The 19,061-nt window shown below is 31.4% G+C and overlaps 2 protein-coding genes across 9 annotated transcripts in view; one reads left to right on the top strand and one right to left on the bottom strand.

Annotated features, from left to right (window-relative positions):
• The first annotated feature begins 460 nt into the window (after window positions 1-460).
• On the top strand, window positions 461-15,246 carry LOC106070384 (dual specificity mitogen-activated protein kinase kinase 1-like). 2 transcript variants are annotated; one of them, XM_013230275.2, is made up of 11 exons: window positions 461-713; window positions 1,164-1,392; window positions 4,644-4,790; window positions 4,952-5,029; window positions 5,123-5,174; window positions 5,301-5,425; window positions 6,491-6,680; window positions 7,191-7,276; window positions 12,238-12,299; window positions 12,431-12,476; window positions 13,194-15,246. In XM_013230275.2, exons 1-11 carry the CDS (start codon window positions 646-648, stop codon window positions 13,278-13,280), a joined length of 1,170 nt encoding a protein of 389 aa, XP_013085729.1. In that variant the 5' UTR covers window positions 461-645; the 3' UTR covers window positions 13,281-15,246. The 2 variants fall into 2 exon arrangements, with proteins under 2 accessions (XP_013085729.1, XP_013085728.1); XM_013230274.2 differs by lacking the exon at window positions 7,191-7,276 and adding an exon at window positions 9,006-9,103 and having other exon boundaries at window positions 462-713.
• The window catches only part of LOC106070383 (uncharacterized), a 15,662-nt gene continuing 10,548 nt past the window's right edge, over window positions 13,948-19,061 (bottom strand). For all 7 annotated transcript variants that reach the window (XM_056030978.1, XM_056030986.1, XM_056030968.1 and 4 more), the window contains exons 9-13: window positions 18,625-18,869; window positions 17,626-17,684; window positions 17,223-17,314; window positions 16,688-16,742; window positions 13,948-16,586 (exon numbers count right to left, since the gene is read on the bottom strand). In XM_056030978.1, the coding sequence (XP_055886953.1) occupies window positions 15,916-16,586; window positions 16,688-16,742; window positions 17,223-17,314; window positions 17,626-17,684; window positions 18,625-18,869 (1,122 nt within the window). In that variant the 3' untranslated portion in view covers window positions 13,948-15,915. The remainder of the gene's footprint in view (window positions 16,587-16,687; window positions 16,743-17,222; window positions 17,315-17,625; window positions 17,685-18,624; window positions 18,870-19,061) is intronic.

The following is a 19,061-nucleotide window of genomic DNA, read 5'->3' as shown; positions in this document are numbered from 1 at the left end:
TTTTTAATTTTAATTTTGTCAAAGGCGTAAACCTATCTTTCACAAAGTTATATAGACATCTATGACATCGAAGGCAAAACTCTTATTTTTTAAAATAGTTTTTTTAGCACGAGTAGGCCTATGTGATGGCCTTGTATAGACTACGTACCATTAAGAAAAATAATACCCATAAGATAGGGCCTACTGTTCATATACACCAGAGGCTATATTTTCTTCTTATCTTATCTTATATAATACAGACGTTACTTCAAAAAAGATCATACCTTTAGTAATCATACACTTAAAAAATATAAATGTAACTTTATATAACTTGTTTTGAAACGCCTAGTTCATTATAATGATTATGAATGCACACATGCAGAAATAAGCAATCAATGGCGCGTGAAATAATTGTGATGGTAATTCATTTAAAAGTCGAATGAACAAAAAGATGCATTCTCATGAATATGTACAAGTTTAGCATAAGTTGGACTTCCTCAAATTATGGGATCATAGATTTTACTGGGTCGATGTACGACGCTAGAACAAGTCATTAGCATCATTATAATTATAATGAATGTCGGCTAATGATGATATGATTATGACTAGCCGAATCCAGTGTATTATTGCTTAAAGTGTTAATTAAACCGTTTGTGTGTCTTCATAATGCCGAAAGGCAAGAACAAATTGAATCTTACTATTTCCGTGTCTGAGCCTCAAACAGACGGAAGCGAGTGAGTTACGCTAAAAAATTATTTAGACTACACATCTAGACTAGATTTAGATTTAGGACAATTTAGGTCTAGTTGATTTAGATCTAGATCTAAATTCTAATTGCTAGACTACTTAGAGTAGAGTACCTAGTCTATAGTCTACATCTAGAATCTAGATTGATAGAGATCTATCTAGAATAATCTAGCTAGATTCAATTCTAATCATCATGATCATCATGGGGTAGTCTATGTATTACTATTATTATTATATATTAATTATTATTATACCTGGAGTTCACAGTATACTATACTATGTCTATTAATCTAGACTCTGAGACTAGACTAGTGGTGACTAGATTCCCAGATTATCTAAATCTAGTCTATAGCCGCTAATAGGCCCTATCTAATATATATCCTATTATCATTTATTATGATATTTATATAACAATCTTTTTTTTTTATAATGATCAGTCGTCAGAATGGAGCTCAAGCCAACTTAGAAGCCTTACAACAGAAGTTACAAGAATTGGATATAGATGATCAACAAAGAGAAAGATTAGAAGAGTTTCTGTCACAGAAGCAAAAAATTGGAGAATTGTTAGAGGAAGATTTTGAAAAACGGGGAGAATTAGGAGCTGGAAATGGTGGTGTGGTTACAAAAGTTTCTCACAGACCTTCAGGGCTAATCATGGCACGAAAAGTATGCATTTTAAATTTGTTAAATTCAAAGGTTTAAGAGTCACTTAGTTTTGTGTCTTATCTCAAGCCAGCAAGACAGTGTGACTATATTTTAGTCCATTCAAAGTGCCAGACTTGTGACCTGTCCTTTAATTTTTAAAGCGCTTTAAACATTTTATGCTGTAGTTGTAATCATAAGACTGTAGCTATGAAGGATTGCCAAAAAATCATTACAGAAATGTAATATTTGACATTTTTGTTAAAGGTCTTTATTATTTTATGGGGTATGCAGACTTCCTGAACAGAATGATCTTGCATAAGTAACCATCACTAGCCCTATGTTTGTTCACATTACTCATGGTATATTTAGTCTTAGTACAATCATATTCACTTCCAGTACATCTACTGTCCGCCACAACACGGGCCCCAACATTCATCAGATACTTGAAAGTACAGCGACCAATTGTGCAATGCTACCCACAGCCAGCTCTCTATAGAAAATAAAGAACACACACTCTTGCACTAACATCTACCACTATGATTGCGAATATTGAAACTAATCATAACTAACATATATTAATCAATAAACTCTTTCTTACCCTATGAAGGGGAAAAACTTGCACCAAAGATAAGTCACAACAATAAATGAGAATAACATAAAGAATACTTTTAAAGGAAACAAAGCTTTTTATATTAAGCATCTAGTTGTATCAATTAGTTTAGATGTCATGTAATAAAATTTGTAATAAATCTAGACTAACAATAATAAATCTGTTCTATTAGAAATATTTTTACCAATTGTTTTTGTTTAGCGAAATTTCATTCTTTTTGCTTTAATGCTTTTTTTGCACTAAGATCCTATCACTTGTCTGGACCAGTTGGGAAAGAGGTAAGGGAAGATAGAAGTGGGTATCTGGGTTAATATTACTCTTTTTAAATGCTTTTATTGAAGAGTGTTGGTGAAAGTAGGCAGCTTTGTCTTACTCCAACTGTGGTTTTGAACCAGTCTCCAATATTATTGTTGAAGTACACCGCACTGGTGGCATCCTTGTAGAGGTTCTGGATATCTTTGATTATGTTTTTATTAATGTTGTACTTTTCCATTGTCGCCCAGAGTGCCCCGTGCCATACTCGATCGAAAGCTTTCTTGAAATCAATAAAGACATGGAAAAGATTCACTTGGTGTTGGAAATATTTCTCACAGAGTATTCTGAGGTTTAGGATTTGTTCTGTTTTGCTGGACCTTGTCTAAAACCCGCTTGTTCTTCTGATATGATGTCTGCTATCGGTTTTAGCCAGTTTAATATATTTTTTAACAGTACTTTGCTGGGATGACTTAGGCTGATAGTTTGGGTTGGGCCATTCTCCTGATTGCCAGATCTTGTTGCAAATCATATAGAGTGCGTTTATCATAGTTTCTCCTCCCGCCTGAAGAAGTTCACCAGGAATGTTGTCAACTCTGGCCGATTTTCCCTTTTTCAGGGCTCTTACTGCTGCTGCTACTTCCGAGCGAAGAATCTGATAATCGTCAATGTTGAAGCCTGCCAGGACATTTAGTATCTCTGTTTCTCCTTGAAAGGATAATGGAAGATGCCCTCGAGGGCTATGAAGGTACTGTTAGCATTGGAGGAAGAAGAATTACAAACTTGCGCTTCGCGGGACATTTAGTATCTCTGTATCTCCTTGAAAGGATAATGGAAGATGCCCTCGAGGGCTATGAAGGTACTGTTAGCATTGGAGGAAGAAGAATTACTAACTTGCGCTTCGCACTTCGCAGATGACATTGACGACCTAGCAGGGATAGAAGAAGAACTAGCTGACCTGGTGATGCGCATTGACAAGACTTCCGCAGCATATGGCATGCAAATAAATGTCGAAAAAAAACAAATTATGACCAATAACCATCAGGGCTTTAAAAGAGGCATCAGTATTGGAGGTAAAAAAGTTAACTAGTGTTAACAGCTTCAAATACCTCAGAGCTATTGTCTCAGATGAGGGAACAAAACCTGAACTACTGGCCCGAATAGCACAGTCCACAGCAGCCCTTTCAAAACTTAAAATAATATGGAAAGATAAGGGCTTAGCCCTCAGCACCAAAATCAGACTGATGCGCTCCCTGGTCATGGCCACATTTTTATATGCTTGCGAGTCGTGGATGTTGAATGCAGAGCTAGAGAGGAGGATCCTAGCAATGGAATTGAGATGCTACAGAAGGATCCTAGGCATCACATTCAAAGACCGCATCACAAACCAAGAAATCAGAGACAGGGTTACTGCTGCTATCAGAGCCCATGATGACCTGCTAACTATTGTAAAAAGACGAAAGCTTAAAACCTATGGCCACATACAAGATCTACGGGGCTCGCAAAGACCTTCCTTCAGGGAACAGTGCCAGGAAAAGAATAAGAGGCAGACAGAAAAAGCGATGGGAGGACAACATTAAAGAATGGAGAGAGGTTCTAAACAAGGCAAAAAAAAGGGAGGAATGGAGAAAGACTGTCGACAAGTCTTGCCTGGTGCCCCAACGGTCCAACAGACTAAGGGATAGAAGAAGAAGAAGAAAATGCTTTTATAAAAAAAATGTTGAACGACTTGGATTTGAACTCGAGGTCTCTAGCCTCCTCAAACCAGCTCATTAACCACTGCACCAGAGAAGTTTTTATGAAAATAGGTTTTTATAGTTATCCATTGTTAGTTTCCAACTGTAAAGCAAAGTATGAAGGGGACTAGTTCAACTTATACCACCACATCATTCAAGTACAATTTCTTTCCCTTGTTCAAGATACCTAACAAAATAATTAATCAACAATAGTTAATTAATTTGTTAATTTTTTAATTGATTCTTGTTTTGTCTTGTAAAAGAAATAAGCGTGCAAACTTTCAGCTTGATCCAAGACAGGGTGTTAGAGAAATAACATGTACAAGCTTTTTACCTGACAGACATAGTGAGTTGATATAAGCTTTATAAAAACTAAGAAGCTCTATCACTTCAATATGCGTCCTCTAGCAAGAAGAAAAAGGAGGAAGCTCATTGGTAAATGGGCCAAGTTCTAAACCTTTGTTCATGTTTTCTTATTTTATATAAATTATGGTCTTGATAACTTTGCTTAATTTTAATTTTTTTTTAGATTAAAGTTGTTTTTGCTTAAGAAATATAAAAATGTTCTTCACTATTGAAACTATAAAGTAAAGGCAAAATTCTTTTTTTTTACATATTAGACTGGTTTCATTTTGTCTATAAAAATATGTAATTAATAAACTTTTCAATTTTAGCTCATACATCTTGAAATAAAGCCTATGGTTAGAAATCAGATAATTCGTGAATTAAAAGTTCTTCATGAGTGTAACTCACCATATATAGTTGGCTATTATGGTGCTTTTTACAGTGACGGGGAAATAAGTATTTGTATGGAATATATGGTAAGTGTGGAAGTCTGGGAATTTTTTTTTTTTTATTTTATTTTTATTGAAACTAAATTGCAATACTTTTAAAAATTGATTTTACTTGTTTATTACTTGGATAATAAATCAGTTTATATATATACAAAATAATTTTTACAATTTTCTGTGTTTTTTTACAGGATGGTGGTTCATTGGATTTAATTCTTCGTAGAGCAGGAAGAATCCCAGAGCCTATTTTAGGAATTATCAACATAGCTGTAAGTAAAATGAAATGATTATTGTACTAATTTCTGTATATTTCTTGTATTTATAATTATTAGTATCACACACTTTGCTTTTTATGATTTTAGGTGCTTAAAGGGCTGTCTTATTTGAGAGAAAAACATCAAATAATACACAGAGGTACAATGTTATTATATTGCTTATACTAAATAAGATCTTCTCCACTTTAACTTCGCCATTCAGCTAATTATTTAAAGAAAACAAACTCTTTTTTGAAATGCTTATATTTCTAATTATTTTCCTCAGATGTTAAACCATCAAATATTTTGGTAAACTCTAGAGGAGAAATAAAGTTATGTGATTTTGGAGTAAGCGGTCAGCTGATAGATTCCATGGCTAATTCTTTTGTAGGCACAAGATCATATATGGCGGTAAAAGAATTTGACATTTCAGTGTTAACTATTTAAATTTAGCTTGTTTTTTGTAATTTTAGCAAGTTTCACTAACTTTGTACACTGGACTTAAAATTAGGCACCTGAAATAACAAATTTTGGTCAAATAATGAGTTAGTTACCCTAAATATGGTAGCACTCAAGTCTTTGGCCTTTATTTTGTTTATTCTTATTTCTGTGTCTAACATGTTTGAATGGATCCAACATGCTCAAAATTTATTTTTTTTTGTAAGTCTCTTTAAGCTCAATCTAAAAATCTTTCTTAAACTGTTAAATTAGCTGTTTTAATGAAAAATAAAAACAGATTTATAAGCTAATCTAAATCAGATACAGAATTATGTATATTTTAGTTATTCCTGTTACACTATTTGTGTACCACACATGTACATCTGCTGAAAGGTTGTCATTGCCAGAAGTGGTAATGGATATAAGGACTCCCCTACCTATTTAATGCTTCCTAATCCTAGCCTCTGACAACCAGTCCAACTCCTGAGGGCACGACATGGCCTAAATTGTGCAGATGTGCAAAAACCCCAAAATATCAAATAACAAGTATTCAACTCCTGGCATTCACGTTTGGCTCCAGTGGAATTGATTTCATTAACAGAACGGGCGAATGTGAGTAACTGGCACCTAAACCAGTAAGCTTCAGGTAGGAGGGGCTCATTACCTAGGAGAGGGAAAACTCTGAATTCAAACCTCTGCTGCCTTGCAGCTATACCCACTCGTGGGAAAGCCCTTGGGAGTCAACCCTGAGGAAAAATCAGGAGCCAGCAACCTTTAGGCAGTTTGCAGCACTCAGTGCTACACCAGGCAGAGCCTGTGATGCCACTGAACCCAAACTGTATCAGCTCTTGCAGTTCCTTTGGATACATCAGTTGTATGGGAACATTCTTCCAACCACAGCAAAGCCTAGGCATTCATCTCATTTTCATGAGATGATCCTTAGTCGCTTTGTAACTTAACTGAAGAAGGCCATAACATCTTAATTATAAGGTTTTAACAAATACAGATGAAATAATTTTTGTTTTCCTTTTTGTTTAGCCTGAAAGATTACAGGGAACACACTATTCTGTTCAGTCTGATATTTGGAGTCTGGGTTTATCTTTAGTGGAGATGTCCATTGGCAGGTATCCAGTGCCTCCACCTGACTCCAGGGATTTGGCTAGTATATTTGGAGAGAATGCTAATGAAGAGCATTTAGAAGCTGCCAAAACTGGAAAACCATTGAAAGGTCAGTATATTTTGTTCTTATTTATTCCTTTTATTTTATTTTGTGTACATTTTTCCCCATATATCTGATATGTAAAATGATTAATTGTCAATGATTTCATAAGTTAACTTACTGGTCATTTTAGCAAAAGACCACATTTGATTAAAGAGATGAAAAATTTATTTCTCTTCAGGATCAATGCTTATTCATTCTTTTTCATTCATTCTAGCTTGAACATCATTTTTTTTTTTAGAATCCAAAAACATGTAATGAAATTGTTTAGTAGGGCTATTTCACTTTGTAATTGTAGAATATTTAAAACAAAAAAAAATGACTAGTGTATGCTTTTATTTACTAATGAAAAAAAAAATTATAGTCATCCTCCTCCCTTGGATAATTACTTTCAGTTTAAAAAAAAAATGATGTTTGAAGGTCATAAAAAAAAACAGCTTTTATGATCAGCTTTTTTTTGGTCGTTGATTCAATCTTTTTTCTTTTGTACCAAAACACACTCTTTGAGTTACCTTTCAGCCTGTCCTGGTGACATAGAAGTTTTTACAGGAGATGGGCCTCTACCAATGGCCATTTTTGAACTGCTTGAATATATTGTCAATGAGGTAACCCAAAGGGAGTCCACTTGCATGATGTCCATCAGTATTTATTACTACTTTAATCTTGTTTTTTAATTTATCTGTAAATCTTGTGCATATTTATTGGAACCGCATGCCAACCTCCTGGGCTGATGAGAAACTTCTAAAAGAAAGCTTCTTAAAAAAATGTTTTTAAAAATTTTTTTGTTTTGTTTTTTGTTTGTTTATTTCCCAAGTTATAAATAGCTTTTTTTTTTTAAATTTAGATTCCCGTTTTAGGAGTGATGAAAGCTTGTTTAGTTGTTGCTTTAACTGCATTAATATTATATAAAGACAGCTTCCCTCAATGAACAAAGCTCAAATTAGTTTCATGCATTGGACATCATTTATATAACACTTCTGTTCTCAACATTCACAACATAACTCTTGGCTAAGTTTAGGGTGCTGGGGATTCTTAGCTAATTTTAAAAAAACACAATCGTAAACTTCAGCTAAACCTTTTAACTCATCGTCTGATAACACTGACCAGGCTGCATTGATGACATTGATTCACATCAACTTTGGTTCCATCTGAGATTTGAAGATAACAATGCACGACTGTTACAGTTTGTGACAGCTGTACACATTGTCATGTTATGTGCATGGACACACGCATTTGATGCTCATTGATATCAGAAATACTAAATATTATGTACAAGTTAAAAAAAAGCAATACACCTTTATTCACTTAAGTGTTAAATTAATGACATCTATTACAGCAGATATCCATCAAATACATTTCCTATTTATTTTGTCCATTAGATAAATGTGTTGTTTTTTTTATTTTTCAAAGAAAGAAGTGTGATCTCCAGGAGATTGTTTTGTGGTTCATACAATTTTTAAAAAATGCTTTCCATTTGCATTATACTGTGTCACTTTTTTTTTTTTGGTAGTCACATGCCAAAACAAAAACCATTAAAATCATTATTGATTTTGCTGGCATGTGCATTTAATTTCAACACATTTTAATTTTCATCACATTTATTAGAGTAATTTTTTTGTCAAAGAGTTAGAAAGTGTATCAAGGATAAGTGTTGTTTTATTTCTTGAAAGCTTCTTTGCTTTCTAAGCATTGCTGTATTTTTACCTTTTATACATTGCTTACTTTAGTCTTTTTGAAGAAAATTAAAAAAGGAGAAAAGAATTTCTTTAACAACCCTTTTTGATAGTAAATTAATTTCTTTTTAACAAAAACATTTAAAAAAGTGTCTAAGCCTTTTTTTCTTCAATTCACTGTAATTGGGTTGCACATCTCTCAAAGTTAATTTCTTGCAAATTAAATGCACAATGTTTTTTGTTTTAAACTTTACTGAAATTTTTTTTTCTAAGTTTCTAAATGTGTTCTTGGTTCCTACAATTGTACAATATGATGCTTCAGTGTCTAGAATGTCAGTAATAATGCTTTTGGAAAGTCTTGGCCATGTTTATCATACCTTGATTCACTTTCATTATGAATTATTTCAGCAATTTTTTCATGTTTTCGTGCCATGTCATCAGCATTTTTTTTTCTTCATGTTCCATTCCATATATTGATATATTCCACCTGCCACCTTTGTTCATTATTTTAAGTTATGTTTTGTTATTATTTATCATTATTTACCCACTTTGATGTTAATTTGGAAATTCCTGTGGCTGCCTCCCCCTTACTGGTCGGAGATTTCCAGCTTTCAGTGTGTGTGCGTCTGTAACAGCTGGGTTGTCTTCTCTTGCTTTCTAGGCACCCGCAATAACTATACGGTACCAACCAAGGGGGGCGCTGCTGAAGCACCGCGATCTATGGCCATATTTGAGCTTTTAGATTACATTGTGAATGAGGTATGTGATCACAGATACTTTGATAGTTTTATACCTTAACAGCTATAAACATAGTTTGAGCTAAGTTGGTTGAATACACTGGCATCTTGTGACCTACCGCTCTTTAAAACATTGCCCCTGTTCAAAACATTCAAATATGAAATAGATGAATAGTACAAAGACAGACATGGGAAGCAATTCTAATTCACTTATTGGACTCATTGATTTCAAAATCTCTAAATCAGTTTTCACTATGAACATATGAATAAATATTTAGATATTTCCTTTCTGAATTTCAAATTATTCATAATACTAATTCTTCTAAGAGTTTAACAATAAAAATAAGGTAAGATGGCAGCTTTTATGTGGATATCTATAATCTACATAATTTGCCCCAAAATTCTACATGAATTGTAGAAGTGCTGTGCCTAAAAGTTCATATATACTTTTTTATTTTGCATAATTCTATTTAAACAATACTAGACTGTCTAGTACTTTTACTCTACATAGAATAATCATGGTGTAAACTGCAGGAGTATGAAGCTTTACCAACTATTGATTGAATTTTCAACTGTCTTGTGTTTCCTAGGCAATAGAGTGCAACATAATTGCTGGAGTAAAAAATTCAATAGTTCATGCTCCATGTTTGTTAAAGAACATTGAAACTTCATGGAGTAATATTGATCATATTTCTCTTGCTCTCTCTTTCTCTTGTTGTTGTCTCTTTTTTTTTTTTTTTCTCTATCACTTTAAGTATAAACACTCTTACTTTGTCACATGATTATTCTATGAGAGGAAATAGTAGGCAAAATACTTCTGTACCTGGGCAGGTTCTGGGTTACTAGGCTGCTAATTTCACCACACAAGCTCAAACTATGACATGACCTCCCCAAAACATGATTTGTGCTTGACCATAATCTTAATACTGGTAGTAAATTGCATTGAAATACATTTGGGGTTGGAAAAAAAAAAGTATCAAAATTTGTATTTGAGGTAGAACAAATCGTATAAAAAGTCTAGTTGTTTCAAGCACTATCATTTCAAATTTTATTATGAGACCTCTAATTAGTCTTTTTTTTTTTTGTTTCTGTTTTTTTTTTTTTTAAATTTTATTTATTTAGTTCTTTTTTTTTTTCTTAGTGTTTTTTATTTTTCTGTTTCTAGCATGTTAGAACTTTTTTTTTTTATAGCTTAAATTATTTCACTGTATATATATTTATTTATAATTTTTAATGCTGACTTCTAAAGATGTTTTCATTTAAAATCAAAGTTGGCCAAGAAATATAAATCTTAACTAACACCAACCCAACCACCACGGTTTAAGTTGCTCAAAATGCCAATTTGCATGTGGTTCAACTAATTGTTTCATTCTGGACTAGTTAAAACATATTTTGTTTTTGTAACCACTCACAATGGAGTAAGCTTGTATCATGCTTTGTTCACAAATAATTCAAAAGAAAAAAAAAAAAGAAAAAAATCAATGAATCTTGTTAGCATTCTATTTTCTGCACTAAATCTGCATAATGCTTGACTGCAATACAATTGTGGATCAGACTTGCACATTACTGTATTGTTGTTTACTTTCTAAAGCTATGTCAATGCTTTGATTTAAGTATTGCCTATAAGCACAAATGTTCTTTTGATTTTTGCAGTTGATATATAAAGTTTAAGAAAAAAATATGCAGTTTATTTAAAGTAATTTACATGTAAAATTACATTTGTGTGCTTGGAATTTTTTTTTTTAAATGGCCTTTATAGTGCATGATTAGTATAAAGATTATTTACTGAAAATATATCCTTGTTTTTGTGACATATGTGTTAAGTTTTGACTATGTATTTTAAGATCAAAAAGAAATATCAACATTTTATTAAGTAAACACTATTTCTCTCTTGTAGTATGTAGTCTGGAAACGATATCAGTTTCTAATTGTTGTTTTTATTTATATTTGTGCTAGAACCACTTTGTTTTACTTTCACTTCTATTTATTATGGTGACATTTTATTTGGTCATTGATATTGTCCAGTTGACAATATGCTTCACGTCTCTTACAGAGGTCTCATAGGCTTTATTTACAAAATAAAAACTAAAAAAATTCTTTTCATATACCTCAGATACACATCACGCACTATCAGGCTGAAATGCAGTGTGTGTGTAGAAACCTCATCTTTCTGCTGTTTTGTGTGTTTTTAGATGTTGTCTTTTTCATTTGTCTCCTAACATTTTTTTTTTACTTTTTTATCAGCTTAATGTAATACTGTGTTACATTTCAAAAGTTTGTTGAACACTTTCTAGTGACAACAATATTTATTGGTTTTGAGACAATACAAAAGCATATTAATAGATATTTTTTCCTCAGTTACTACATCTATTTAAAAATCATTATTATTCACCTTTTAGAAAAGGTTGTCAGTTTTTTGTTTACTCAGCACACAACGCTGTTATATTTCTGTGAAATCTGTTTTTAGTGGTCAAACTGGAGTATCCTTTATAGATGCATGCTTCCCAGTCCATTTGTATTCCCATTAGTATTTAGACTTGTGAAGTGTAAGTCCCACTGAAAAAAATAAATGATTAAAAAGATGATCATCTATGAAGCACATTCTGTTTTGTTAGATATTGTTAAAAAAACAACAACTTAGTTTTGGCTTTGTAGTTGTTTTTTTTTTAATTTTAAATTATTTTGGCTTCAGGCTTAGATATGTTGTTGTTGTTGTTTTTTTTTTAATACTACCAATATGAAGTTTTAAGTTCATTAAACTGATTATAATTCTCTCTCTAAATATATATGTATGTTACAACTAAAGGTTAATCTATAGCCTGTCTGGTGTGTGATAATGTTTGAGAGAGACACAGAACTGCACTAATGTTGCAAGCTGGTCACAATGTTCACAAATCTGTGTTTTGGCAACAATGTATAAATGGCATTTTGGCAGCTGAATGTACTGACTTATGTTAGCTATCACTTGTAGCTGGAGTCAGAACTCAACTGCTTGTAAAATTCTTAGATGACATTGAATTCTTCTGAGTGCACTAGTCATGAACTTAGATTTCATTAAACTCAAGTATTTAAAAAATTAAATAAGCATTTTGTTTGATCTATGTATATGATATACAAAATGTATTTGCATTAATCATTTTAATTTGTGTACTACAGCCTCCTCCTACTTTACCCAAGGGAAGATTTTCTGATGAATTTGTGGATTTTGTTGATAGATGGTAAGCCTTTCAACATTTAAACAAATGTTTCATTTCTTTATCTATATTTCATTTGTTTGTCCTTTCTTTTTTTTTTTTTTTTAATAGTGTTTAGTTAAAGGTGTTTTTTTTTTCTTTCTTTCTCTTATCAGCTTGAAAAAAAATCCTTCAGATAGAGCAGACCTTCAGTCTTTGATTGTAAGTAATATTTAGTCAATCATCTTGCATTTGTTGATGAATACATTTTTGTTATGTTTATTTTGATATAAAATTAAAGTTTTGCCAGAAGAGTGCCTAGAGTTATCAGCTGCATAATAGTGAGTGTATCCTTAATAATTTGAAACCTGGTTAAAAGGAGATGCCATTTTTTAACTAGCTTTAACGGGTACAAGACATTGTTATCAAAAGCATTTAGTCTAAGTATTGACCATATAATATATCCTTGTGAATCTGTTTGTTTCTCAACAAAATGTTTTTAATGTAACGTTTTTTTTTTGCTAGCAAATGTGTTGCAAGTATAGTTGACTGGTCTATCAATCTATTCTAGTGACAGACAAGAACATTTTGTAACCAACACAGTGACCATTTTTCCCATCTCACTTTCTCTCAATCTTATTTTAAACCTATTCAGAAATAGCTGAATGTTAGCCTCTTACCTTCACTATTATTACGTCAGGTAATGGAGAAATTACTGAAAATAATTTTTCACACAAACCAACGGAATGTACAAAATATTTAGAGAATAACCCTAAATGAATACAACACTAATACTTCACTTATAAGATCTTCATTTTAAGAAAAAAAAGTATTTTTCAATGTAAATTATTCTGCCAGATAAACATTCAAAATGATCAGGTGTTTTAAAGATGTGTAAAGACAGAATCTTAAATCATTGAAATCTTTATTTCTACTTAGAATCACCCATTTGTAAAGAAATATGAAAATTCTGACATCTCCATTGGACAGTGGGTTTGTAAAGTCATGGATATCCAACCAAGTTGAGTCTTGAAATGATTCATAAAGTAGAAAAGACAAGAAAAAAGTTATAAAATATATATTTTAAATCTATGTATGGTTTGTTTATAAAACATGAATGCCAACAGGTAAATATTAACATGCATTCAATATAAATATATATATCTTGGAGATCTTTATCTGTTTCAAAAGAAATATTGAAATAAAGTTTTAAAAATACTTTTTTGTTGTTATTTAGATCTATATAAAGCTAATTCTGGAGATTTTTTTGTTTGTATTTGGATTCATTTTATTAATGTATAACACTATTTATTATATGATTGTAAGAATTCTTAAGATTTTGGTGGCCAATATGGTGCTAATTATAGTTATAAAGTTATTTCTTTGTACTCCCAGTAGGGTCTACTTCAATTGTTAGCAAAACTACTAAAAGTAGAAGTTAGGAGGAATTGACTGTTGTCACTCATTTCTCTGTAATTAAGTGGATCCTTGTTTTTATATTTATATATGTATTTTTTTTTTTACTTGATATTTTCGCTAGGCTATTTAGTGTGACTTAAATTATTTAGTGTTATTTAGAACATAATAATTTCCTCCGTTTTTATTTGAAATATTAAATCTTAAAACAATGTATACAAGGCTTAAGGCAATCATTGCTATTTTGATACTGTTTGGGAAAATATTTTCTGTTTAAAAAAAAAAATGCTTTTTTCATCATTTTTTGCAACCCTAGTTGTTTTTTTTTAAAGCTCTTAGTGAAGTAAGAATGTTTTGCTCAGAGATTAGCTATTCTACATCTATTGGTTAGGTCTCCAGTTGAGCCTGCACTGTATGTTTTATATAGTCCAATACTAAGCCTTGAATAAAATAAAATAAAAAGAATTAACTTTTCAAGGTATAAACAAAAAAAGAAATAGAAAAAAAAAATTCTTACCTTTTAATGTTAAAATAGTATGCATATTTATTATTTATTTAACATAACTAAATGGTGTGGCATCTACAGGCTCCACCACTTCTGCTATTACTCTCTTCTCTCCCCCCCCCCCCCCCCACACACACACAATAAAAGAAATATCAATTGCCACTGTAAGATTAAATACAAATTTACAAGATTTCATAAGTGTCGTAAAAATGAATATTCTGTTTTGATAAGCCTTTTACAATATTAACTAATCTAAACATTTTGTATGTTAATACATCCTATTGATCCTTAATATCTCTCATTTTTTAAAGTTGTATCAAATATAGCGATATCAAAAATATCTTACCATACAAATATCTAAACATCTTAATAATTTTAATGTTATTTATAGAATATAATACCTATAGTTGGTCTAGGTACTATTTTCTGCATTTTTATTTCATCTTAAAAAATATGTAGCTGTCAGTTTGACCAATTGAAATGTACTAATGTGTTAACTGTGTGCAAATGTTCATCTTGTTGATGGTACTAAAGTAGTTTTGTTCCTTCCCCTGGTTTTGTTGAGCTCAATGGAATGTAAATATTTCTTTTGGTTGTAATTTGATGTCACTATATTTATTATCACTTTGTGATTGCTGTGTATGTGTTCTAGGTCAAAACATTTTTTTTAAGACTTAAGAGTATCACTTTTGTTACCTGCAGCCAATAGTTTAATGTATCACTCTAATGTTTGGTACATTTTAGAACATTCAACTAATGTTTGAAACAAAACAACATTTGATTGGCTCAATGTTGAATTTTTATTTATGATGAATTAAGCATTCTATTTGTCAACAGAGCTTCAAAGTAGTAAATGTTTGTTACAAATTGAATTAATTTTTGTTTGTGTCATTGGTATATACAATCTTAGCAGCTGAATAAACTGGAAAGAGATAGAAAAATTGAGATATTGGTTTATTTAGGTTCCACCCCAAGATGTGTGACAGAAAAAAATTGCAAAAAACTGAGAAAGATTTCTATTTGTTTGAAATGAACTAGCCACACCTGGCTTGCCATGTCAACTTGTGCATACCCGAGATAAAAAAAAATAATTTCTTAAAAAGTTGATGTACAACTGGTACCAGTACGGTACTAAAATATTTTTGTTTTCCCTTTTTTTTTTTTTTTTTTAAAACATTAAGCTTCTACATTTTGTTGAATCTGTTTGTCCACTGTTTTATATACAATGTGTATACGAAATTGTAAATAAACTCATTGTAGATGTAATGTGCAGAGCACTTACTAAAGATCTCTTTTGAGTTCACTTTGATTCAACAAGACACTTGCAAAAAATGTAAATTTGTACCACACTTTGATGTTACAACTGTATTATATATTGAACATTATTTCTTATGCTTGCAGTCATTGTTTCTATGTCTTCATAAATTGTTTTTGTTTGTTATCTGATTTTCTGGCTATATCTTCTTTTTATGCACATGCTCTGTATCAAGCTTTAAAATTGACAACAAAATAAATTTTAAATAAATTTATGGTGCGATTTCATATTTTGTTTCTTTAAACAGCTTAGGATTTATCTAACTTACAAAACAATACCTAAAAAATTTCCTCTGCATATTTGAAAAAGTTTGCAATTGTGGCACTCTACTCTTGGTTGCAAAGAATTTCTAAAAAGTTTTAATTTCAATAAATAACAAGAATGAGCTATTAACAAGCATTTTATAAAATAAATAAATATTTTAATCATACATCATTATCTGAATCTCTCTCTTTCTTGGAACTACCTAGATTTATTAAGCTTTTAGGTCTTTGTAATTTTAACACTCTTTGAGCTACTAATGGCACTGAAGGTTTTCTATTTTTTACATTTCTTGAATATGCCACCCTGTTTTTTTCTTGAGTTGTCTCAGACACACTTAACATTCCAGAATTGTGTGGGCTTGCTCTATCAATCTTATTTAAATGCTGGCTTCTATGTAACTTTTCACAACCAGTATCTTTCCTATAAACTAAATCTGTCACTTTAGGAATGTCACTCCTGTCATATATGAGGATACTGTTTCCCTTGTTTGATGTTTCATGAATATAATCAGAATGACTAGTACTGTCTGAAAGATGTGTTTCTGAAGGCATTTGTGAACTACTGGATACATTCTGATGTTTTTCATCCACAAAACCTCTCTGTATGGTATCATTGCTCTTCTCTCTCTTGGCAGATTGCAGTATCCATTGCTTATCATATTTAGCCTCTAGTTCCTCAATAAGTTTACACAGCTCCTCCTCTAACTGGCTCTGTTGCTCTTGTATTTGTTTGTTCTTGTGGATAGATTCATCCCGCTTCTGTTGACACTGGTTAATTAAGTCGTTAACTTGGGTTAAAAATGTCTCTCCATATTGGGACACAAATGTTGAGCCTATAAAGTGAAATAAAATTAGTTTTATGAATCAGCTAAAGCTTTCTACTTAAAACATTTTAAGAAAAGAAAGTTTGGAAAAAAAATTATGTAAAAATTACCATTGTCCTTGTGATGACTGTCTTCAGTGCTCAGCATTTTGACAATAGAAGCTAACTAATGGAGTTAAAAAAAAAAAAGCATAAATTAGTCTTAAGTATAACAGTACATAACTGTACATTTCTTTGTCACATATCTGATTAGACAACATCCTTTGTTGACCATTGAAAAAAAGCATTTAAATATGTATTATTCTTTAATGCAATTTCCAAGTGGTAATAAACATGGTCAATTTTGTTTTCAATGTATGTATCTTACTAAATACAAAATGAGATTTCCCTTTGACTTTAAGAAATAAAGGTCTATTTGAGTTCAGCTACTTTAACAGATAGTGTTTTATAAGGATGTCATGTGGCAAATGCAACAACACATGGCATCATTGATATATCTGACAAGATGCCAGAGCTTTATTAGAACTGGGTGAACTAAAAGACATAGTAAATCATGTTCAAGACTTAAAACACAACAATACAATTGCAGGTGTTATTATGAACTTTATGAACAAAACTAAAATTGTCAATAAGTTATATTTATTACCTGATTTTCATTTTCTTTGATAAAGAGAAGAAATTCTTTCAATGCTTCTTCAGATGCAGATTTTTTTAGTCTTGAAAAAGATTCCAGTAGGTCTAGAGTTAAAATTTTAATTAAGTTATTTAACGTCAACAGCAAAGCAAACAAGATGTTATATACTTATACTGATCAAAACAAATGATGAAATCGGGTCAATTCTAAAACAAATTGTCAACATGAGCAACAGTATAGCCCTATACTGTTGAGGTGAATTAATAAACAGTTTTTGTTTCATGAATATAAGTCCTTTCCTTATAGGTTTTACCGGGGGTAATTTTGGGATTCTAAGAAGGTTTTACTGGGGGTAATTTTGGGATTCTAATATGCTACTTGAAAGTTCAGAAAAAATTTGTATCAATGTACTTACTTTGTAAAGATTGACAAACTACAGACTGAATGGATGTTTCAAAATCTTTGTAGCCAGTCCTGTTGTAAAACGTAGGAGATAACAAAAACACAAGTGTATTGAATATTGCATTTACCTTATAAGTGAGATTGTACAAATACCTTTACTCTTTGTGCAAAAGGTAATAAATTAAGTTTCCTTAATTGATTGTTGACAAAGACTTGTCAGCATTATCTTATCTTATAAATTTCATATGTTATTTCAGAAGAGAAGAGAAATATGATTTACACTAAACCATGTGTAAATCTAGACGTATGTTAAACAGTGACTTAAAATCTGCCAAGTTGTTGGTTTTCCTGGCTGATTCAGGCAACCCATTCCATGCTCTATTAGCACTAGGGAAGAAGGAGAACTTGTACAAATCTGTCCTAGCATATGGAATAAGAACTGTTTCTTTGTATTTTATTAGGATTTGTATTTGTAAATTATGGTTCAGTGTTTGCTACTTTATTTTTTAGTCTTCTTTCCAGAATGGGCTCTAAATTGATTAATTTTACTAATGCTGTAACTCTAATCAAAACTCTAATCAAATGTGAATATTTGTTTGTTATAAATTTCGTGGCTCCATTTTGAGTCATGAATTGAAGGGTCCCAAGAGGATGCATAATCTAATATTGGCCTTAACAATTTTGAATAACATTTTAGTTTTTTATTATTGTTTGATTTTTTAAATTTCTTTAAATAAACCCTAATGCTTTGTTTGATTTTTGAAAATGGAAGCATTTAGTCCTGATGTAACCAATGAAATCTTAATCCTACAACAAAACAAGCACATTTGTCAGTGAAGAGCTAATGGATAAAAATAACTAATAGGTATAATAGAAAAGTGTGGACTGGATTATTTAGAATTTAATATTTGTACCATCTTGCAAAAAAAGAGTGTCTAGACTAAAAAAAGTGTTTTTTAATATTTTTTTTTTCAATTTAAAATGTATAATATAGGATTTATAAGATATTCACCTGACTGCATCAATGAGATCCTGTGTGTACTGCATCTGTATATCATACACTGATCTATGAAATGATAATTCATCTTTTAGGGCTTCACTTTTTTTCTGTAGCAACAGATGTCTATGATTGCAGGTTCTGATACAAGCTTCAAGTACATGGACAACTTCCTCCCGCTTACATTGGGGAAGAGGAGGAAGGGCTGCCATGAGCCTATCAACAGGTACCTGCTTACAAAGTGGTCTTTTTAGTTCCTTCTGGAGAAATCAAAGGAGAATATTCTAAATTTCTTATAAATAATAGCCCTGTGCAGCTAACCAAGTGGATTTTTATGTGCCAAGGTGCCATTTCTCTCTGTTCACTCATCAAATATAGATAACAAAAACTGAAAGAGCTATTCAAAATCCAATCAACCATTGCCTTTATCATGCTTGAAAAGATACAACTTA

This window comes from Biomphalaria glabrata, chromosome 1, assembly GCF_947242115.1.
Source record: "Biomphalaria glabrata chromosome 1, xgBioGlab47.1, whole genome shotgun sequence".
NCBI lineage: Eukaryota > Metazoa > Mollusca > Gastropoda > Planorbidae > Biomphalaria > Biomphalaria glabrata.
The sequence above is the reverse complement of the archived record's forward strand: the minus strand, read 5'-3'. Positions and strand labels throughout refer to the sequence as shown.

Bases quoted from the DNA above. Each gene is read 5' to 3' on its own strand.
- LOC106070384 (XM_013230274.2), top strand. From the start codon at position 646: ATGCCGAAAGGCAAGAACAAATTGAATCTTACTATTTCCGTGTCTGAG. The intron at 4,791-4,951 runs GTAAGTGTGGAA...GTTTTTTTACAG, and splicing joins GTATTTGTATGGAATATATG to GATGGTGGTTCATTGGATTT. The intron at 12,300-12,430 runs GTAAGCCTTTCA...TTCTCTTATCAG, and splicing joins GTGGATTTTGTTGATAGATG to CTTGAAAAAAAATCCTTCAG.